The 24,747-nt window shown below is 33.4% G+C and overlaps 2 protein-coding genes across 3 annotated transcripts in view; one reads left to right on the top strand and one right to left on the bottom strand.

Moving 5' to 3' along the window:
* Nucleotides 1-6,421: 6,421 nt before the first annotated feature.
* On the top strand, nt 6,422-10,742 carry LOC121260292 (glutamate receptor 2.3-like). The gene is made up of 5 exons (XM_041162119.1): nt 6,422-6,674; nt 7,520-8,844; nt 8,986-9,298; nt 9,397-9,806; nt 10,182-10,742. Exons 1-5 carry the CDS (start codon nt 6,422-6,424, stop codon nt 10,740-10,742), a joined length of 2,862 nt encoding a protein of 953 aa, XP_041018053.1.
* LOC121260989 (diacylglycerol kinase 4-like) overlaps nt 10,385-24,747 on the bottom strand; it is a 37,201-nt gene continuing 22,838 nt past the window's right edge. The window contains exons 11-13 of one of the 2 annotated variants that reach the window (XR_005939813.1): nt 12,133-12,249; nt 11,338-11,523; nt 10,385-10,514 (exon numbers count right to left, since the gene is read on the bottom strand). Coding sequence is in view for 1 of the 2 variants with exons in the window: in XM_041163120.1 (XP_041019054.1) it covers nt 11,443-11,523; nt 12,133-12,249 (198 nt within the window). In the remaining variant the exon portion in view is untranslated. Of the gene's footprint in view, nt 10,515-11,099; nt 11,524-12,132; nt 12,250-24,747 lie in introns of those variants that run through there. The other variant, XM_041163120.1, reaches the window with a different exon arrangement.

Below are 24,747 nucleotides of genomic sequence, written 5' to 3'. Positions count from 1 at the left end.
TCCCATGGAGTCTTCATTTATTATAGTTGTTGTCATTGTTGCTGTTCTTTAAACAACTTTCCTAAGCATTAGACCAGGAAAAGATTTTGGTCATGATCTTTAATTTGCTCCTTCATCTTTAATTGTGTTCTTGGTCAAGCCAACATTTACAATTTCATTTAATTTCTTAGGTGGCCAGGCCAGTTGACCGGTTGAATGACATGATTGCACCTTACCAAATATAACATTGGTGGAAGGAAAGTCGATCGAGATTCAACTTTCTTTTTGGAATTCAATGAAATAATATTATCTTTGTATGGGAAGTAAGAGATCTTTGAATAAGGTAATTAAAATGATTACTATAATAATGCTATCGGTAGATTCGGTAGTACTCTAAAGTCTAAAGCTTTAATTTCTATGATTGCCATTTATAAATCCATTTATAAACACAGAGTACATCAGCCAAAACCAACTAGCAACACCTATGGACCAAACTCCTAGCTAATCGGGTACATAGATATCAACATCTTTTCAAGTTTTTATCTAAATTTCAAGATCGAAAAAAAGATAGATATACAATAAATGTTATATATAGTTATCTTACGTGTTTATCTTTCCCCTCTTTTGGATAAAAAAACCAAGGAATCCAGATATGTAGCAGTACAACATGACAGTAACCCAATTAACCTGCAGTTTATCTTCCTGCATAATACCAGCCAGTATAAAGCTAATAAACAAGTACACGATCTAGTCTCTTTTAAAAACAAAAAAAGAAGAAATACGCGAACTAGTCAGCAAGCTTTCTTTTTAGACCATGTAATGCACTTCATATATATATATATAAGTTATGATCAGTCAATAAAGATGGAAAGAAATACGACGAGAACTAAACAAACAAAAGGCTATTGTGATGGGTCGATATCATAGTTTATTCAACAATAGAAATATTATTTTAACTATAACGAGATTTTATAAAAATAAATTCATAAATTAATGTGTCTTGATGTGGTAAATTAGATTGTAAAATTATTTTTGTTATAAAATAGATTTAACGTATTATATAAAATCATGACATCAGTTTAAGTTATTATTATTTTAATCTATTTATAGCTGTAGTATTTTTCATTTTTAATATATATATATATATTTATATGTAGGTTATGGACTCTATGGATCGAGCATCCTCTTAATTTTTTAATGTCTATTATTAAAGATGATTAAGTGGTAGATCGATCTGTTGGCCGTTCATCCATAGCTAGACTGGTCAAATATGGCATTGCCTTGGAAACTTCATTTTTTTTATTTGTTTATAAAAACAATCCCATAAAATATTCTTGACATCAATGACGACCAATACGCGCAAAACAACAAAAGATTTTAGTCTCTTTGTTGCGCCTAGTTCCTTTTGTGCATTCTTGGTCAAGCCAAGTACTGCACGTAATTTATTTTTCCCTTTGAAAAATAATAAATAGTCACTTTTCAGTTTTCACAATAACTTAGATAACAATATTTTAAAAAAAGAATATTTTTGTAAGTATTTTATAAAAATATTCTTATTTTATAATATATATTAAAAAATATATTGGGTATCTTTAAGAACTCTGCCACCACCTCACTACTATTCCCCGTCCATCCACGATTCGGACGCTGCCTTCCTTCTCAACCAAAGCTCACAGTACTTGATCCATAAACCTTTCATTTCATGATTCTCTTCCATTTTTTTAATTGCAGATTCCTTTTTTATTACTTTATTCTCACTAGTGCAACACACACAACATATATATATATATATGTATGCAGATAGATAATGTATCTTTAATGATACACATGATCATGACATTTGTTGATCGAGATGGATGGAAAAACCAAATTGAAAATAATCCCAACACTTGGAACTTTGTTGACCGACCGAGCTAATTAATTCACCACATCCTCTAACGTGGAGATAGCTAGCTAGCTCCAACTATCTATATTAATATAGCTTTTTCCCGTATATTACTCCATAGCTAGCTAGCTACCTAGTTGCTCTCCATGCATTAATATCTTCGATCCTTTGTTGTTTTTGTTTTGTTTATTCTAATATGACTGTTTTTACACAACGAGTTGGTTGAATTTGTTTAAAATAAATTCAGAGATTAAAGTGACAACCAACCTAGAAAAATAGTGTTAAAACATCCCTCTAGAAGGTAGACATCCCTCATGCTAAGGGACCATTAATTTGATAATACAATTATTCTCAAATATTTGTAAATATTTTCTTTCCAAACATCACTCAAAGAAAAAATACTTTTCAATTTTTAATTTTTAATTTTTTCATATAATCATTAATACAATTTTTTTCAAACTTTCAAACAAACACTAAAAAGAATACAACTTTTTAAAATTTCAAAGCAAAAATTTTATTCAAACAATTTTTTTAATTTTATAATATTTTTAATCAACTTTTTATCTCTCATTTCTCACAATCCAATAAAATATCTTAATTCAAGCTATTTCACAAATATTCACATATATTATGAGATATCCTTAGTATCTAAACGAGCTCTAAACGAAAATTATATTTATAAGCCAGTGTGGATAACACACCTAATAGACATAATTTGATTTGAAAGAGAAATTTTAAAATTTAAATCTTCTAAATCAAATCTTATCATTTAAGTAATGTGAGTGATGTACTAGATATACACGTTGACTCGAGATCAATATAATAACCCAGAATAAAAGAATTAAGAATTTTTTTTTTCAATTAACAAATATAGCAATAATTAATGAGTAATGCTACATACAGTTGAAAAGTGCGCAAGCGTCATACTGTCACTTTAAAAAAGAGTGAGATCTACTATTAAAAAATTAATTTTCCTTTTATGTAAGTTTCGTATTTATTCATTTTTTTTCAAAGCGTTTGTGCGGCGTTTGTATACTCACGACTGCAACCATCATTTCTTATAATTAATTAGAGAGACAAAGAGTCCAGACATTTTAAACTTATAAAATTGTTAGTTGCAGTGCAAGATTGACGTGGCCATGCAATATATATCCACGTAAACTAGTTTTTGTATAATCTTCTATAAAGTATGAGTAATGCTACATATAGTCATGGAGTGCGCAAGTACTGTGCATTCGTTTTGAAAAAAGAGTACAGTCCACTATTAAAAAATTAATTTATTTTCATATGGGTCTCCTATTTATTCATTTTTTTTTCAAAATGATTGTAAAGTAATTGCACACTCACGGCTGCAACTACATTTCTCATAAAGTATTGAGATGCAAAGTATAACTATAACGGATGAAGAACACTCTAATTAGATAGAGGAATAATTCGATTAACGGGAAAACCCTAGCCGATAGCTCTCTCCCTTTTCTTTCCAAAGACCCCCTCATTTGGTTAGATCAAAGACTATGTTGCCCTTTATTTTTCAATTTTTGTTTGTTTTTTCATCTAAAGTATAGTGAAACGCCGATCTGCTGTTTTCTAAAGCCCAACGACCAACACGTGCCCTTCCGTAGGATTCTCAGGTTATCGATCCTTCAAACAATTGAACGTTTTTGTCGAACGGAGCAACTCGTGAATCACACGCGTGGGTCATAGCATCACATGAGATATACGTGCCACTGAACCAATAAGCTTCTACTACCATCACGCGTAATATTTCTGGAATCAGGGACATCGGTTTCTTCAAACTCGACTGGCTGCCACACTCCTAGCGTGACGCGTATCCCTCCCATGCCACCATAGTTTATTTGTTTCTTGTATTTTATTTTTCTTCAAGCTGAAAATTTGAATTTACAGTTATAATCCGTCATTTTCACATCTATATTTATGTTTATAGTTATGTACTTTTGTTTAGATAAAAATAAAAAAGAAATAGTCTCTTGGACATTTTTTCCATAAAGTGAAAGTCCTCTCCTTCTCTGGAGGTGGGGCTTGAAATCTCTGCTTTAGGCAGAGTGTAGTCTCTCATACGGTTTGTCTATAGAGAAATATAAAAGCTAAAACCATACCAGTCACAAATGAATTTATGTACTGGTGGAACCCAACCGTGAGTAGTTGGCTTGTAATATGAGATTTTCTCTGTATGTATCAGGTAACTTAGCTTTCATGAATGAATAAAATCTATTTCTCATGAAAAAAAAAAGATAGAGGAATAATTCATATTTAAATTAAGAAATTAACCACTCAGCTTATAATATTCCTCGTAATGATCCTCACAAGCGCATGCATTTACTTTTTTTTTTTGTTTTTGTTTTTAAAAGCAACCCTCCCATGAATTGAAGACAACTACTTAAACAAATGAGTACACACACACACATATATATATATATATATATATATATATATATATATATATACACCTTTAAATTTGCGGGTTTTGTGTTTTGAGGACATGATAATTTCATGAGTAAAACAGCTCTATAGTACATGATAATTATCTATATATATATATATATATATAATGCAATAGATTCGATCCTAAATTATATAAATATATAAGTAGAAAAGATGGAGGACAATGCACACACGTACAACTTGGGAATTAATGATTTAGTGGAGGCATCAGTGGTCTACTTAACTCCGAAAAAAGCATATTTCAATACTGAAAAGCATTAATGGTCTTTCGTCTTGGTCGTCGTCGTTTTTATTTTGCCCGGGCCATGCACGATCTAAATCAACGGTCAATATTGGTGCAATTCAAACCCCACTGTTGAAATTTGCTGGAATTGGTCGGCATTGAAGACGATTAATTGATATTAAAAAGGATCAAGACATGGCTTAATTACCTTTTAAAACATGTTAACATATATATATATATATATTAATATAATTAGCAATCAGCGGCGTGCATTAGAGCACTGATCAGTCTTCATGGTATATGTTTTTTCATCCTAAAATATACCTTGGAAACATGCATGCATTATTATTGAGGTTTATTCTTATTCAGCAACTTCATACTTCCACCCACTATATATGTTATTGAATTAAATAAAAATTAAATAACATACGTAATTAAGTTAAAGTATTACATGAAAATGAAGGGAGATGTACTTGAACACAAAGCAATAGAAAATGGCAAGAAAGTCACTACATGATCATGGGGTTGAATAGGAAAAAGTAGAAGAGAATAATTAGAAGAAACTTGAGTTGAATTAAGGAAGAATATTATTAGAAAAGACTACCCGTTATGGGCCATTTTTTTCGAAGAAAATTTTATTCTTAGATTTTATAAAGTCTTTAGGACAAAAATTTTAAGTTAAAAGATTAAATGTATGTTTAAAAGAAAATTTTAACTTTCTTCAGATATATATAGTTACAACAGATGCATGTGACGTTGGTAGTAACGAAGGCTATTTTTAATTTTTGAAGGGGACCAAGAACAACTTCTTCTGATGTTTAAAAGGAAATAATTTGTATATTTCTTAAGATGTACAACCTCTATTCCAAAAAGTAAATAAATTTAAGATTCACATAAAAAAAATTTAATTTTAATAATAGACCACACTATTTTCCAACCCAAGTGTGCGAAACCCTAGGACTCTATCTAGTATTTCTCATTTTTAATTAAAAACCTAAAAAATGGAGAGATTTTTTATGAAATAGAAATGATATTATTTGCAGTCATAAAATGTGTAAACGCTGCACATTCTTTTTGATAAAAAAGAATAAATAAAAGACCTACATGAAAAAATTAACTTTTTAATAATAGACCTCGTTATTTTTTAAAAAGAGTATGCGACGCTTGTACAACCTATGATTATATTTAACAATTTTTATTAAAATTTCAGGGCAGATATATGAGATCAGCGTTTTTGCAGACGGCCACGTCGGCCAGACATGCATGCCTATAAACACAGACCACCCACCCATGCTTGAATGGAGATTTAATTCAAAACAAGATCTCACGATGCTTAGCCTACAAAATACACAGCCCTAGCCTTTTATCTTTTTTGAAGATAACTACTTCAAGTCTCCAACCCACAGCTATAAAAAAAAGTACCCTTCTTCGGTTCTTCCTGTATTTGTTTCTCAATTCATACCTTCTAACTTCATGATTAATTATTCTACTGAATATTACACAAAACCAACTTGTGGCATGAAAACCCTCGTCGATCCTGCATAATTAGTTCTCAGTTAAAGATTTTGCAAGTACAATAAGGACGTCGAAAACGTACAGAATTTTGGGGTTCGTACGTGGACCTGGAAACAACGCGATTTTGGCGATCTTCATCTGAAAGAATAGGTGGCCATGTCACTATTAGGTGCATGCACGACAGCTTGGCCTTAGTCGTAAAGTCCTAGAATCCCATAAGGTTTCTGGATTTTATAGGATATAGGAAACCACAAATCCAAGGTCTATATATATATATATATATATATATATATATATATATATATATATCACCAAACTATTTCGTGTTGCATGGTCCTTTGAGCCTAGGTTGACAAATGGCAAGCCAGAAGCACCTCGCGGCCTCTTTCATCCTGTTCTTCCTGCTCAACTCTTGTGTCAAACAGTGCATCGCAGCGGTGATACCAGTGGGAGTAGTTCTTGATTTGAACTCCACGGTGGGAGAGTTGGCAGAGAGCTGTATATTTATGGCGCTTTCTGATTTTTATGCAGTGAATGCCCATTATCGAACCAGGCTTGCTCTTTTCACCCGGGATTCTAGGGGCGATGTTGTTGGTGCTGCATGTGCAGGTAACAATATATAATATTCTCACATACTCACACACGTCCTGAAATCTCTGCTGCCATTGCAGGAACTTTATTTTGAGTTGGCCCCTGATGATCTTGAAGTGCTCCCGACCTCTGGTCTAGTTGCCCTTTTTTATTTTATTTTTTAAAAATCTGCCAGTGTTTGTCTAGGCGGTCTTCGACCTCCAGAAAAGGTACAGTACTTTAAGAGCTTAATCCCCCTTATACGGAGTCAGATGCCACTGCTGCTTGTAGTGCTGTGTGGTCCTGTATCGATATATTTCCTTAAAGAAGTACAAACACATGCTTCTAGCTAGGTTGTCGATTAAACCGAGCTTTCTATTGAAATAAGCATCGAAAGTGCTAGTTTTATTGCATTTCTTCCTTTCAAAAAGAAGATTTACCGGAATACACTTCATATTTTCATGTAAGATCTGATTTTATACATGATGCATGTTTTCATTTGCGGAGGAGTTGGCACATATATATAGTTCCTATGCGGATAAAATTGCCCTAGTCCTACATGAGTATGGTACTAATTAAGAGCTACAGGCGATACAAAATCAATAATGGTACTTGGTCACCCAAATTATAAAAAAAAAAAAAAATCACAATTTAAATATTCAAGTACTTCCTAGCTATGTATACAGCGTACGTTTGGAGCAGCTACCATGAACGCATTTACTTTCATCGCCATTGTTTCCTGCATTTTGGACAAATTTCATACATGCAATCCTAAACAAACCAAGAAAGCGCATTATAGCAAGTATATAACTAGGTCCTAATTAAGAGGAACTTCTTTCCCTGGGAATTAACACTGTGATCCTAACTTTTCAAATGGAATGCAGCTCTAGATTTGATGAAGAACGAAGAAGTACATGCCATCATAGGACCTCAAAGGTCATCACAAGCTAAGTTCGTCGTCGATATTGCTGAAAAGGTTAAAGTTCCTATCCTTTCCTTCTCAGCCACTAGTCCTTCTCTTTCCCCAAACCGAAGTCCATTTTTCATTCGGACAGCCCAAAATGATTCAGCTCAAGTGAAAGCCATAATGGCCTTAATTCAGGCGTATGGCTGGCAAGAAGTGATACCCATCTACGAAGACACGGATTATGGCAACGGCTTAATCCCATACGTGACAGATGCATTCCATGAAGTTGACGTCCGTGTGCCTTACAGAAGTGTCATTTCCCCACTCTCAAAAGATATCGATATCTTGGAGGAGCTTAAAAAATTAAAGGAAATGCAAACGAGAATATTCCTCGTGCATATGACTGCTTCTCTTGGATCAAAGTTTTTTGTTGGTGTAAAGAATGCAGGAATGATGAGTGAAGGGTATGCATGGATAATCACAGAAGGGCTATCTGGTCTGTTTGATCCTCTGGATTTAGAAATCATGGACTCCATGCAAGGTGTTTTGGGAGTCAGGTCGTACGTATCCATGTCAAAAGATCTTGAAGATTTTGAAAGAAGACGGACAAGCAATTTCACCTCGGGAAAACCAACATATAAGACTATTCCTGGATTAAACCTGTTCGGATTATGGGCATATGATACTGTTTGGGCATTGGCAATGGCGGTGGAGAAGGCTGGCATAGAGCGTTCTAGTTTCTTGAAGCAAAATAATGCTAGCAAATGTAAAGTTGATCTTGCAGCTCTTGGAATTTCTGAAATGGGTCCAAGGCTTCTGAACGCAATTCTAACCACTAGATTTCAAGGACTAAGCGGAGATTTTCATCTGGTCAAGGGACAATTAGAAGCATCAGCCTTTGAAATATTCAATATTATAGGGAAAACAGAGAGGATTATTGGATATTGGACTCCAAAGAAAGGACTTTCACGAGAATTAGATGACACTCATCATGGTGAAGTAGCATACTCGATATCAAAGGACAAACTCAAGCAACCAATCTGGCCAGGAGACACAACAGATCAGCCAAAAAGGTTGAGGATCGGGGTTCCAATAAGAGATGGTTTCAATCAATTTGTAAAAGTGGAATGGCATCCTCATACCGGTAAGCCGAAGATATCAGGGTTTTCAATTGAATTGTTTCTTGCTGTGATGGATCTGTTACCGTTTTGCCTTGGACATGAGTTTGTGCCGTACGTGAATGAAAATGGGCGGACTAGTGCTGGGACTTACGATGACCTTCTTTACCAACTCAAACTCAAGGTGACCATTAATTAGCTAGCTTTCATACATTAATTACATGGTTATTTGATGTGTAATTTCATATATATATATATATATATATATATATATATAGCTATATATGTAATGATAATGATCTGTTCTCTCTCAAAAATGTTGCAGAAGTTCGATGCCGTGGTTGGAGACGTAACAATTGTGGCTAATCGCTCGTTATATGTGGATTTTACTTTACCATACTCAGAATCAGGCGTGTCAATGGCAGTTTTGATGAAAAATAATGAGAAGGAAAATATATGGATTTTTCTAAAGCCACTAAGCTGGGATCTTTGGTTAATCATCGTGGCTGTCTCCATTTTCACGGGTTTGGTGATATGGGTTCTTGAACACCGTATAAACCCTGACTTTAGTGGTTCCCCCAAAAAAACTATTTGCCTGATTTTCTGGTTCTCCCTCTCCACGCTCATCTATGGTCATAGTAAATTCTCTTTTTCCACTACAAATTAATATTCTTTTCAAAAGAAATTATTCCTTTTCCAAGCAAGTCTAAACAATTTTGTATGCTGTTGTACGTAGGGGAGAGAGTGATGAATAGCTGGTCAAGATTGGTGCTTATCATATGGCTTTTTGTGGTGCTCATACTAACACAGAGTTACACTGCAAGCTTGGCTTCAATGTTGACAGTACAACAACTGAAGCCTGCATTTGTGGATGTAACAGAGATCAAAAGGAATGGTTACTTTGTAGGGTATCATAAAGATTCCTTCGTCCGAGGTCTTCTCGTAAAACAGTTAAATATTGACGAGTCCAAGTTGAAGCCTTACTCAACCCCAGAGCAATATCATGAAGCATTGTCAAGTGGAAGCCAAAATGGTGGGGTTGCTGCTATCTTTGATGAGATCCCCTATATTAAGATCTTCCTTGCCAAGTATGGCTCCAAGTATACTATGGCTGGACCAGTCTACAAAACTGACGGATTTGGCTTTGTGAGTCGCTCTCTCTCTTCATCACCACCTTCACTCATTCTAAATTTTATCATCCCCAGTTGACGTAACGTGATACATTTTAAGTAGTTATCTCTATAAATAAGAAAAATTTTATGCATCAGTCACTATTCACTCTTACACTCTATACTTATAACTTTTTCATAAGGTGTGTGATGTTTTTCATAGGCGACATGAAGGTATTTTTCATAAGATGTGGCATGGAATATGGAATGTGAATAACTGCTGATGAGAAAAAAATTTCATTTAAATAATTAATATATGAAATCGCTTCAAATATTGTGTTGAGTATGAGTGGTGGATGCTATCGAAATTTCTTACGAGTGCTATATGGAATCTTTTGCTTTCTTGCTTCAGGCCTTCCCGATTGGATCCCCTCTAGTCTCTTACATGTCAAGAGCAATCTTGAATGTCACCGAAGATAAAGAAAAAATGAAGGGAATTAGGCGCAAGTACTTGGCACCTCAAAAACCATGCGAAGATCTAGGTCCTGAAATCATCCCTTCAAACTCCCCTAGTCTTGGTGTGTACAGCTTTGGGGGCCTGTTCATCATAACAGGAGTGGCTTCCCTGTCTTCCCTCTTGATCTATGTGTTCAGGTGCCTTCGTTTACACTGGCCAGCTTCAAACAATCTCCCTTCGGAAGGATCCTTTTGGCTGAGATTTGTTGAATTCGTAAAGCATTTCGACCTGGAATATCAATGTTCACCACCTTTGAGTACAAATGGATCCACACCAAATCCTGCAATGAGTCCTGAAGGTTTGGGAGCTTCCCATCGCATAGATGATGTGCACAACCATTCAAGGACATTTAATGAAACAGCAGACAATGTTTCTGTAGTCGAGGATGATGATGATGAAATCTTTCCTTTAGGGCATGGTGATACATCTGTGGATGTTTCTAATAACTTATTATGAACATAAAGTACTACTATTTTTGTGAGTAATACATTAAATAAACCATGTGATCCTTAGGGCTGCCTTTGCTCCTAATATTAGTGTATCCATACACACGCATGCACGTACGAACACATGGATTCAGAGAGTTGCCCAATCCCTCAAAAGAATGTCAAACTAAGTAGCATAAATAATGACAGATGTTAAATGCCCCAACCCCTCATTTTGCTTAGCCTTGATTTCAAGTTCCAACTTCAAACTTCTCGCTCTGCTGGAAACCATGAGTTGCATTCACAAGGAAACACCAAAAAATTATAGGGTAAAACCACTCCCTTACATTTAATTTTGAAATCAAACGCAAATTCCAACTGTTGCGAGTACAAACAGTGTGCCCATTTATTATCCATTAGTCAACATATACTAAACTAGGACATTCCACGAACAACAATTGCGCTTATAGTAAGCTAGTCTTCACAACTAGAAAGAAAAAGGAATGAATAGGATTTTGACTAACAATGGAATTGATACAACAAGCAATTACACCGTAACTGCAGCGCCTAAATGAAAATTACAAGCCTTCAAGTAACATACCTACTTTACAAGAATCTGAGCATACCTAAATGGGAGTTAAGCCACGATATAGTCACCCTCCACCAATCATAAGTGATTGAAAAGGGACCCTCTTAATTTCCACAAACGTTGAATAGTCCTTGCTCAATGGTTATTCCCGCGGCTCCCCATCCATCTGCATATATGCATCTTTCCACTCTCCACCTCTAACTTCCAATCGAATAGCTGCAGCCTAATACCAGATGAAACTTCATAAGTGCCAATATTGGACTAACAGAGCTCAATCATCATCCTTTATCACAATGGCAAAAGCAAGAATAATTTTATCACAGTATTTATCATTTCCATTTAGCACTAAGCTCCAATTTGGACTAAGCAATTAGGATTTACTTTGCCAATCCAAGTATATAACGATTTGAAACATAAGGCCAGGCATGCAGTCAAGACTCAAACCCTAACCTTGAGTTTCACATACAGGTAAGAATATCACTTAATAATACATAGCGCTTTGCTGTCCTAATAATTAAGGAGAACTCAACTATAAAATATGATACTCGATCAGCAAAATCTGAAAGCACCCTGATAATTAAGGAGAAAAGGTGAAGAAATACAAAATTGGGAGAGCTGCCATGTCAGCAGCTCCACTCCAACTATTTACAGAAAATGTCAAGCTACATATCCCATGAATCATATTGTTCAAATTATTGTGTCATTTCCACATGCCAATGCTGTAAACACTCTGACCGGTGCTGGATTCATAAACTAACAATAGCATTTGATAGTCAGACCTTGACATAATAGCATAAACCATAATAAAAGAAAATTGAATTAGAAGCAGTACCTTGGCGATGTGTTTGGCAGAGATGAGTTCAACCATGACGAATGATAAATGCCATCCTTGCTTTAGACCAAATATTTCAAGTAGACCATCATCTGCATGGGCCTCAACAAAGCCTCTCTAAAAGTAAGCCGAAAACAAGATCTAGGTAAGCATTGACTCTAGGAAGCATCACACACTGACAAACATGCTTTCACCTGGAATTGTCGCTATGGCATTCGACAAAAGACGCGCTTGCAAATACATAGTAACGAAAATCAAGCTACAGAGAAAAAAAAGAAAAAGTTTTTGATGTAATAAAATTTCATTAAAAAGGCGTGAAAGATTCAAAACCCAAGAGCACACCTCGTTTGTTTTCACAACTTATTTCAACTTATCTCATTTCATCTATTAATTATTATAATTTTTTTAAATTTTTACGCAAAATAAAGTAAATAATTTAACTTTTTCAAATCTCAAAATAAAAATAATATTAAAAATATATACTTTAATAATATTTTATTCAATTTTTAACTTTAATCTCATCTCATCTTATTTTATATGCTAAAACAAACGAGATCAAACCATTCTCAAAAGTTATATGGTTTCTTTCCCTCCAGATACATTAGATGAGGCTAGTAGGAACCATTTTCTCACACTGCTGCAATTTGTGGGCTACTACCTACCCCTCCCCAAGAGTTCAATATTATTTATCGTGCACGTGACCAAGCCAAACCAACCTGACTAAAAAAGTCACTCCACAAAACAGCCAACTTCCAATAGAATAAAAGATAATCCATGGGCTTCACACTCCTCTTACACATGCAACACTATTCAATCTAGACAATCTTTTTCTCATATTGTTCATTGTGAGAATATTTCCTAGAGATGCTATCCAAACAGAGAACACAGTTTTCCGAAAGACCTTAGTCCACCAAATTTTCTTCCAAGGAAAGTCACCTCTTTGTCTCAAACTAGTGGAATACAACACATCAAAGAATGCAGTAAATGCATCAACACAGGTAAAAAATTATATATGTGACAATTTTGAATAATATATATGTTAGTATGAGGCTAATTAAATTGTCATCTATTTTCAATAAAGTCGATCCTCCAGAAGGAAGTCTTTTTCATGCAGTCACGACTCACAATACGATCAAGTCTTTTTTTTTTTTAACTAATTAAATGTTTGGTAAGAAATAACTAATATAGAAATTTAGTCTAACTACTTTTGTCACATAAAAGATCTGAGGAAATGATCAAAGAAAATCCAATCAATCCCACTACATGAGCTCGTCTAGTCTACTTTAGAAATACGACAAAATTTAGGGAGAAAGTTTTCTGCAAGTGTACATCAGTGTAAACTCGCTTTGGCAATTACAAGAAAAGTTCTATATATAATAACTTTTCAATTCTAGAATCTGATGACATGAAATGAATATGAGAAAGAGAAGTGATGCAAAGACAAAGTGATTATATAAAACTAAACTTACAAATTGATATGATTTTATATTATCTGTTAAATTTACTTTATGATAAAAATAATTTTATAATCTGACATAATACATGATTAAGTTGCATTACTTTGTGAATTTACTTTGTAGTTACATTATTTCTCTATGGAAAAAAATCATTTCTAGGTGGGACTCATTTTCCTAGTTTTTACTGGAGGTAGAAACAAGAAGGTGCACGAAATTAAGCAAAAGTAAGAAGCATGCCAGTGCATGCATGTCTTAGTCCAGTCAAATATTGCAATTCAATATTCCCATGGAGTCTTCATTTATTATAGTTGTTGTCATTGTTGCTGTTCTTTAAACAACTTTCCTAAGCATTAGATGATCAGGAAAAGATTTTGGTCTTTTGCGCCTTGATCTTTAATTATGTTCTTGGTCAAGCCAATATTTGCAATTCCGTTTAATTTCTTAGAGCATTCTCATTAAACTGGTCAAATGCAAATTCAAATTTTAGCTAATATCGCAGGAGTTTGCATGTGTCTATTCCATTCAAATATAATCCCTACATTAGATTTACTTTCTATATAATAATAAAATATTATTAATTTAATAATTTTTTTATTTAATTTATTTTTATCACATTTTGTAGTTCTACCAATTAAATGTTAATAATAATTATATTCTAATTAAATTAATATTAATATTTATCACATTAACTAAATATTAAATTAATATTAATAATAATTATATTCTAATTAAATTAATAATTAATATTCTAATTACTATTAACTAATTAATTTCTTTTTATCACATTTTATATTTAATAATAATAAATCGAAACAATTTTCTTAATTACAAAAAGCACCTACATATAATTTGGTGAGAGGAGTGAGAAATGAATATTATAGTGTTTGGCTAAGTTACTGTACACCCACATATTTTGTGAGTTACCGTAGTTAATGTCTAAATTTATATATACACGATGCCTAATTAATTAATGTGGGGTGTCTTAAATGTCTTGTTAGCTAAATTTAGTTAAAGTTAGATTTTAGCCAAACCAATGAGAGTACTCTAATTAAGTGGCCAGTTGACAGGTACCGTTGAATGACATGATTAATACAACTTACCAAATATAACTTTGGTGGAAGGAAAGTCGATCGAGATTCAACTTTCTTTTTGGAATTCAATGAAATATCTTTGTCTGGGAAGTAAGAGATCTTTGAATAAGGTAATTAAAATGATTACCATAATAATGCTATCGGTAGATTCGGTACAACAAAGTCTAAAGCTTGAATTTCTATGATCATTGTCATTTATAAATCCATTTTTATGACTGTACGCGTGCGTTTAAATATCACAATATTATAAATGGAAATTAAATAGTATCGATGGCTTTTTGTTACTCTATTTAGGCAACAGAAATATACACATGATCAAGATATCCAGCAGCAGATCAGGGTCCCAAAATTAGCAGCATCACACAGAGTACACCAACCAAAACCAACTAGCAACACCTATATATGGACCAAGCACCTAGCTAATCGAGTACATACATATCAAGATCTTTTCAAGTTTTTATGTGAATTTGAAGATCGGAAAAAAGATAGATATACAATTTATCTTACGTGTCTATCTACACACAAGGCTATTGAGATGGGTCCATATCATAGTTTATTAAACAATAGAAATATTTTAGCTATAAAGAGATTTTATAAAAGTAAACTCACAAATTAATGTAATTTAATATAATACATTAAATTGTAAAATTATTTTTATTGTAAAATAGATTTAATGTATTATATAAGATTAGTTTGTGTTATTATTTTTTAGATCTGTTTATAATTATAGCACTTCTCATCTTTTATATATATATATATATATATATATATATATATATATTTATAGGTTATGGAGTACTCTAGGGATCGAGCATCCTCTTAATTTTTTAATGTCTATTATTAAAGATGATTAAGTGGTCTGTTGGTCTTTCATCCATAGCTAGTCTGGTCAAATATGGTATTGCCTTGGAAACTTCATTTTTTTTTTTTTTTTTTTTTAAAAACAACCCCATAAAATATTCTTGACATCAATGAGGTGTAAGAGTTTGATTTAAACTCTATGCCCCACACACTCATATCCTAATGGGTTTAAGATAATTCAATTATTATTTCTTAAGTGATGAGTCATATTGGAATAAGTACAACATTATTTCTAATCACAGTGGGACACAAAGTCCTTAGATTTCTTGATGGTTGGAAGTCTATAAATAATGCTGAGGGGTTAAAGGTTCTCATCTACAACATTAGAGTGCCTCTAGCCATCGGGAGACACTTGTGAGACTAAATTGCGAGGGTGATCATTCTCTCATAGTCAGATTAATTTCTTCATCAAACTAATGGAGAAATGTATGTGTTTAATTATCATTGTTTTATTATTATGGATCATAGAAAATCAAATATTCGATTATTAATGTTCATGTTAAAATGTTTAACATGTGGTATCAAAGCCAGGTTATAGATTTTTTATGATCTCGATAAAATATACAGTGAATATGTGCTTTCGTGTATTGTGATTTTATCATATTGCGAAAGATTAAAAATATTGGTTTTACGGTCTGAGAGAGAAATTTTGATGATGTTTTAAACATTGATTTTGTGTTATATGAAATAACGATACACAGACAACCGTTAATGTATTTCGGATTTGGTGTACCTAATTCTCCTGTTACTATAATTTGCATATGTGATTGGGCGTATTTCATATATTGTATATTGTTTACGTTGATGCGTGTTGAGGAATTGAAAAACCGATTGTTGTGTCAATGTGTTGTGTATAATGATGGAGGAGAAAGTTGAGAAACCATGAGTTGCCAAGTGCTTCGGGTTTTTGAAGTTTGTTTTTTTCTTATTTCTGACTATATTATATCTGTATTGTATCTGTGTTGGGTAATGGGGTTGAGGAATCGTCGTGTATATATGGTGGAGCCGCTGTGTTGGCTGGTGGCTCAAACATGTAAAGGGCGGCGTAAAGTGGCAGTGTAAAAGGCAGTGCAGAGGGATTGTGAAATCCAGAATTGGCACTGCCTTGCCCGATTGTGAAGCCCTGCGAGGGTAAGGGTTGTTGGTGCTGGGAGGAAATTGGGAACCTCCTCCACGACGCCTCTGAGATGGTGGCAGTGGGCTTTAAAGCCCACTAGCCGCGACGCACGACGATGTTGCTGTAAGAATTAAGAACCAAAAAAAGGGGGGAACCTTAAGCGGAGGTGGACATCGGGGGCGGGAGGAGGCTGGGGACACCATCCACCGTCTCTTCCTCATCGGCGACATCCACCATTGCACCGAACCGAATGGAGTTTTGTTCTTTTTTCCCACTACTGCAGCGCTGCAAAGCTAAAGTTAGAAGAAGAAGAAACCCTTAGAGTTTCTTTTGACTTGTAAAGGGCTTGGGATGTGGGATTTGGCCCAGCCTGAGTGAGAGGTAATAGGCCCTTGCTGTGGCCCAGCTCGGAAAAGAATAAAAATAAAAAAAATCTGAAATTCTATTTTTCTTTTATGCATGTTATTATTGTTAAAGATATATATATTAAATTTTATTAAATTTTCTATACATGTTATTATTGGTATATACATGTATTAAATTAAATTTTATGCATGTTATTATTGTTAAAGACATATATTAAATTTTATACATATTATTATTGGTATATACGTATATTAAGATTTTATGTCCATGTTATTATCAAATACATGTATGAATTGTTTATTTTGACTCTTATTATTATGCTATGTATATTTGTTTATCCAATATAGGACAAATGATTTATATCAAAATTTAATAAAAGATTGGTTGTCTAAAGGTACAAGATTTTCTTAATTTTAGTGATAAATTATTAAACCCCATAGTAAGGAGGATATGATGGAGTGAACATCTTGTGTGTCAAGATCTACTCCTAAAGGAGGGTCTTGATGACACTACTAGTTCATCCATCAAAAGTAAGGTTTGAGAGAACACTTTATATGTCAGAATTTACTTCCAAAAGAGAATTCTAATGATACAACTAGTTCATCCACAGAATTTAATACTGGTGAGAACACTTTGTGTATCAAAATCTACTTCCAAATAAGCGTCTTGATGACACTACTAGTTCATTCATAATTGTTTAAATTCTGATTACTTTTTATAAGTGTCTAACTCAAAGCATTATGTGACAAAATTTTCTTACAGTAAATGTACCTATATCACTACACTCACAGACTTCATCTATTCTTATTTTGAATGGCTCTAATTTTTCTGAGTGGGTTGAGAGAGTCAGGTTCACTTTAAGAATCCTTGACCTAGACTCATTACTTATGAGTCCAAAACCACCACCCATCACTAAGAGTAGTAACAGAGATGAGAAAGAGTCATCTAAACAGTGGAAGAGATCAAACAGGCTGAATCTAATGTTCATGAAAATGACTATAGCCAAAAATATAAAAAATTCACTCCTTAGTACTGAGGATGTTCAAATCCTTTTGAAAAATGTTGATGAGAGGTTTCGGTCCGCAGATAAATCTTTAGCAGGGTCACTTATGGCTAGACTTACCATCATGAAATATGATGGTGCTAAGGGAATGCAAGAGCATATCATTGAAATGAAAAATATTGCTGCCTTAAAGATAAATGGTTTGTGAATGAGTTGGCAAGTATGGTAGTTCAGGAGGAAGCGAGACTGAAACAATAACGACATTACTCTGCTAATTTTGTGATTAAAGAAGTTGGAAAGAAAAGGCACCATTATGGCAAAATGAAACGAACTGGACCACCGAAAGGAAAGCAGCCTGAGAAAGTTAATCAGGTTCAGTATAACAGTAGCAAATGCTACTTTTGTGGGAAGCACGGACACATGAAAGTTGAGTGTCCAAGACATAAGGCTTAGTTTGAAAAGAAGGGGATACCTTACAAGCCAAACACAAACACTAGTGTGCGATTTATCTTTATGGAAAATGAGAATAAGGCTGAAGTTTTAGCCATAAGAACTTTTCATTTGGTTTTGAGTATCTGTTATTATTTAGACATTCATAACACAGTATATGTGCTTTCTGTGAGGCATAATTTGATTTCCTTATCCAGACTAGATACTGGTAGTTATTCTCGTTCCATAATGGTAGTTTCAATTTATTTAGAAATAATTTATCTATTGGTTCCGGATTTCTTTCCGATGACCTTTATTGACTTTGCCTCGATAATACATTTATTAAAAATAAATATACCCAACACCATGAAACATGTATTGGAACTAAAAGAAACATGATGAATGGAAATTCTTATGACCTGTAGCATAAAAAACTGGGGCACATATCCAAAGAAAGGTTACAGAGGTTAGTAAAAGAAGAGATTTTTCCGCATCTTGATTTTACTAATCTTGAAGTGTGTATGGATTGCATTAAAGGAAAGCAAACCAAACATACTAAGAAATGTGCCACAAGAAATACGGAGCTTCTTGAAATAATTCACACAGATATATGTGGACCATTCTCCACTGAATGTTTTGGTGGAGACAAGTATTTTATCACCTTTATAGATAATTTTTTACGGTTTGGATACATCTATCTGCTACATGAGAAATCTCAAACTGTTTTAATACTTGAGGTATTTCTCATGGAGTTGGAAAGATAGTTAGATAGAAATGTGAAAATTATCAGGTCAGATCGAGGTGGAGAATACTATGAAAAGTATGACGAATCGGACTGTAACCCTAACCCATTCACCAAACTTCTTGAACAGTGTATCATAGTTGCACAATACATGATGCCCGGTACGCCACAGCAAAACGATGTTGCTGAAAGGCGTAATCGGACCTTATTGGATATGGTCAGAAGTATGGTAAGCAATTCTACCTTACCCAAATCATTGTGGGGTGATGCCATTAAGACAACAATGTATATCTTAAACCGAGTTCCTAGTAAGTCAGTTCCAAAAAACTCCTTTTGAGCTATGGATTGGTAAGACATCAACTTTAAGGCACATGCATGTTTGGGGTTGCCCAGCCAAAGCGAGACTTTACAATCCATATGAAAAGAAATTGGATCCTAGAACAATAAGCGGGTACTTCATTGGGTACCCAGAAAGGTCCAAAGGGTATAGGTTTTATTGTCCTAATAATAGTCTGAGAATGATGGAAACAAAAAATGCCAAATTCAGTGAACTTGGAGAGATCAGTGGGAGAATTGAACTCAGAAATGTGATCATTGAGGAAGTACAGGTATATGTCCCTATACCTACATCCTCAGAAAAGATAATAGTTCATTTAATTGATTATCACGATAATACATTGAAACAAGTAAATGATCATCCATCTCAGAATGATAATACCACTAATGAACCAAGTTCGGAGTCACTAGAACAGGTTATCTTATGCAAATCTTAGAGAGATCGGAGACCTGCTATTTTGGCAGATTATGTGGTGTATCTCCAGAAATCTGAATTTGATATTGAGACAAGTAAAGATCCACTAACGTTTTCACAAGCCATAGAGGGAAGTGATTCTAGTAAATGGATCGATGCCATGAAAGAAGAGTTGAAATCCATGGATTAGAATCAAGTATGGGATCTCGTTAAATTGCCTGAAGGGAGTAAAAGAGCCGGTTGTAAATGGATCTTTAAGACCAAACGTTACTCAAAAGGCAATGTTGAACGATATAAGGCCAGACTTGTTGCCAAGGGTTTCACTCATAAATAAGGCATTGATTACAAAGAGAAATTTTCTCCAATATCTAAAAAGGATTCTTTCAAGATCATTATGACATTGGTGGCTCATTATAATTTAGAGTTACACCAGATGGATGTGAAAATGACATTTTTAAATGGAAGTTTGGATGAAGAGGTATATATGGAGCAGCCAGAAGGCTACTTAGAAAATGACAAAGATCACCTAGTATGTAGGCTTAAATAATCGATATACAGGCTTAAGCAAGCTTCTCGACAATGGTACTTAAAGTTCAATGATAACATTACTGCCTTTAGATTTAAAGAAAATATCGTTGATCGATGTATATACCTAAAGGTCAGTGGGAGTAATTTCATAATTTTGATCCTGTATGTTGATGATATCTTGTTAGCTAGTAGTGATCTTGGCTTACTTTATGAAACCAAATTGAAATGAAAGATATATGTGAGACATCCTTTATGATCGGAATCGAAATTTTTAGAGATCGAAAATAATGACTGATGGGATTGTCTCAGAAAAGTTACATAAAAAGAGTTATTGAGAGATTTGGCATGAAAAATTGTTCATTGCTAGACACTCCAATATCAAAATGTGATAAGTTTAGCCTATCACAATGTCCTAAAACTGAGTGGGAGCGTAAAGAGAAGGCAAAAATCCCCTATGCTTTGGTTGTGGGGAGCTTGATATATGCACAGATTTGCACGAGGCCAAATATTAGTCTTGCAGTTGGCATGCTTGGGTGCTACCAGAGTAACCCAGGGATGTCTCATTGAAAAGCAGCAAGGAGAGTATTGTGATACCTGCAGGGAACTAAGGATTACCAGCTTACCTTCAGAATAACTGACAGTTTGGAGGTAACTGGATACTCAGACTCTTATTTTGCTAGTTGCTTTGATAGTAGGAAATCTACTTCAGATTATGTTTTCCTATTGGCTAGTGGAGCAATCTCATGTAGAAGTATGAAGCAAACAATCATTGTTTCATTTACAATGAAGGCTGAGTTTGTGGCATGCTTTGAGGCCATTGTGTGTGGTTTATGGCTGATGAACTTTATCTAAGGGCTTGGAGTTGTCAACTCTATAAACAGGCCGCTGAGAATTTATTGTGATAATTCCTCTGCAATATTTTTCTCCAAAAACGATAGATATTCTAAAGGTCCCAAGCACATAGAGCTCAAATAAATAACCGTTAAGGAGGAAGTATAGAAACAAATAGTGTCCATAGAACATATAAATATTATGCTTATGATAGCAGACCCATTAACGAAGGGTCTAGTAGCGAAGCAGTTTAAAGAACATTGATAGAATGGGTCTTATGATATGAACATGTTAATAAACTCGTAGATGTTTTGACTCTATTTGAATACTTAATTATATCTATTATAGTTGTTTTGTTTATGTTTTCTTGTCTTGCCACTTTATATATAAATTAAATGGTATCAATGAATGATGACAAGATAATGTCTACAATAAACATGAATGTGAACCCAAAGCATTACAGTATTAGCCTTAATTATCTCAATTAAATATCATATTAAAATTAAGTCACTAGTGTTGTGGTACATGGAATGGAATTTGTTGATTATATACAGAGGACCACCATGACTCGCATTAGTAGCTGGTTTGACATTGATATTACAGAACTCATGAAATGTATTTTAAGTTATGAAAGGTTTCAGGAAATGAATTTGCGCAGTATGGTTAATTCCTATAATAAACCCATGAATGGGAAATATTATGGGTGTATAGGCCAAGTGAGAGAATGTAAGAGTTTGATTTAAACTCTATGCCCCACACACCCATATCCTAATGGGTTTAAGATAGTTTAATTATTATCTCTTAAGTGATGAGTCATAGTAGTATAAGTACAACCCAATTTCTAATCATAATGGGACACAAAGTCTTTAAATTTCCTGATGGTCGGAAGTCTATAAATAGTAATGAGGGATTAAGGGTTCTCACCTGCAACATTAGAGTATCTGTAGCCATCGGGAGACACTTGTGAGGCTAAGTTGCTAGGGTGATCTTTTTCTCATAGTCAGATTAATTTTTTTATCAAACTGATGGGAAAATATACGTGTTTATCTATCATTATTTTATTATTGTAGATCATAAAAAATTAAAGATCTGATTATTAATGCTCATGTTAAATATTTTTAACATGAGGACTAGCACGCGCAAAACAACAAAAGATTTTAGTCTCTTTGTTGCGCCTAATTAGATCATTTTGTACATTTTAGGTCAAGCCAAATACTGCACGTAATTCCATCGATGAGGTAACTATTACGTACTATGATCCCTATGGATCGAGTAAAATACTGTTTGGTTTGATTTGATTTGGTTTGATTTGGTTTGATTTTTATATTTAAAAAATGATATATAGATATTACTTTTTACAATAATTTATATAGTAATATTTTTTAAAAAAAGAGATATTTTTATAAAATATTTTATAAAAGTAGTATTATTTTATAAAAATATTCTTATTTTATAATATATATTATGAAATGTATTGTAAAATGGTTACTCTTTCTCTTTGCCTACTCTGCCGCCACCTCACTACTAGTCTACTACTGCGCCGTCCATACACGATTCGGACGCTGCCTTCCTTCTCAGCCAAAGCTCACAGTACGTCTCGTACGTGCAGTTGTGTAAAATCATCCGATCGAACCCCACTCCATGGATCATTAATATTCCACATCCAACAGATTAATTAGGAGGTAGCAGTACTTGATCCACGTACAAACCTTTCATGATTTCATTCTCTTCCATTTTTTTAATCGCAGATTCCTTTTTTATTACTTTATTCTCACTAGTGCAACACATACATATATATATATATATGTGCGCGCGCGCGCAGATAGATAATGTTTCTTTAATGATCTACATGATGACATGTGTTGATCGAGATGGATTGGAAAATAATCCCAACACTTGGAACTTTGTTGACCGACCGAGCTAATTCACCACATCCTCTAACGTGGAGATAACTAGCTAGCTCCAACTATCTATATTATAGCTTTTTCCCGTATATTACTCCACAGCTAGGTAGCTAGCCAGTTGCTCTCCATGCATTAATTTCTTCGATCCTATCTTGTTTTTGTTTTGTTTATTCTAATATGACTGTTTTTACACAACAAGTTGGTTGAATTTGTTTAAATTGAAATTCAGAGATTAAAGTGACAACCAACCTAAAAAAATAGTGTTAAAACATCCCTCCGGAAGGTAGACATCCCTCATACTAAGGGAACATCTAATAACACAATTGTTTTATTCTTAAATATTTACAAATATTTTCTTTCCAAACGTCACTAAAAAAAAATTACTTTTTAATTTCAAGTTTTTAATTTTTTCATATAATCATTAAAATTTTTCAAACTTTTAAACAAAACACAAAAAACAATACAACTTTTTCAAATTTTAAAACAAAAATTATATTAAATAATTTTTTAATTTTATAATATTCTTAATCAACTTTTTATCTCTCATTTCTCAAAATCTAATAAAACATCTTAATTCAAACTGTTTCACTATTATTCACAGATATTATGAGATATTCTTAGTATCCAAACGATCTCTAAAGGAAAATTATATTTATAAGCCAGTGTACTGTGGATAACGTACCTAATAGACATAATTTGATTTAGAAGTAAAATTTTAAAATTTGAATCTTATAAATTAAATTTTATCATTTAAATAATATAAATGGTGTAATCTACACATTAATTCGAAAATATAATAACTCAGACTAAAAGAATCAAGAAATTTTCTTCCAATTAACAAATATAGCAACAATTAATTAGAGAGAGAGAGAGAGAGAGAGAGTCCAGACATTTAAACTATAAGATTGTTAGCTGCGATGCAAGAGTGACGTGGGCGCACAATATATACATATATGTATGTATTTTTTTTCTAGGTAAGTTTAGTATTTTATAAATAAACTAAAAGATTACATGATACAAATTTCAGTGGAATAAAAGTCCCCTACAAGCATTCCAAAACTAACAGATATATTACATAAAAAAAAAAAAAAAAAAAAAAAAAGAGATTTGGAGCCAATTAATTAACTCTCACCCATGTCCCACTTGGGGATGCCGCTTGAAGTGGCCGTGCAATATATATATCGATATAAATTAGTTTTTGTATAATCTTCTATAAAGAATTGAGATTCAAATTATAATGGACGAAGAACGCTCTAATTAGATAGAGGAATAATTCATATTTAAATTAAGAAATTAAGCACTCAGCTTATAATATCCCTCGTAATGATCCTCACAAGCATGCATTTACTATTATTTTTTGTTTTTTGTTTTTAAAGTAACCCTCCCATGAATTGAAGACAACTACTTAAACAAATGAGTACATATATATACCTTTAAATTTTTGGGTTTTGTGTTTTGAGGACATGATAATTTCATGAGTAAAACAACTCTATAGTACATAGTTTTTTTTTTTTTTTTTTTTTTAAAAAAACTAG

The sequence above is a fragment of the Juglans microcarpa x Juglans regia genome, chromosome 4D, assembly GCF_004785595.1.
Source record: "Juglans microcarpa x Juglans regia isolate MS1-56 chromosome 4D, Jm3101_v1.0, whole genome shotgun sequence".
NCBI classification, from domain to species: domain Eukaryota; kingdom Viridiplantae; phylum Streptophyta; class Magnoliopsida; order Fagales; family Juglandaceae; genus Juglans; species Juglans microcarpa x Juglans regia.
This window is presented reverse-complemented; position numbering and strand designations above follow the sequence as displayed.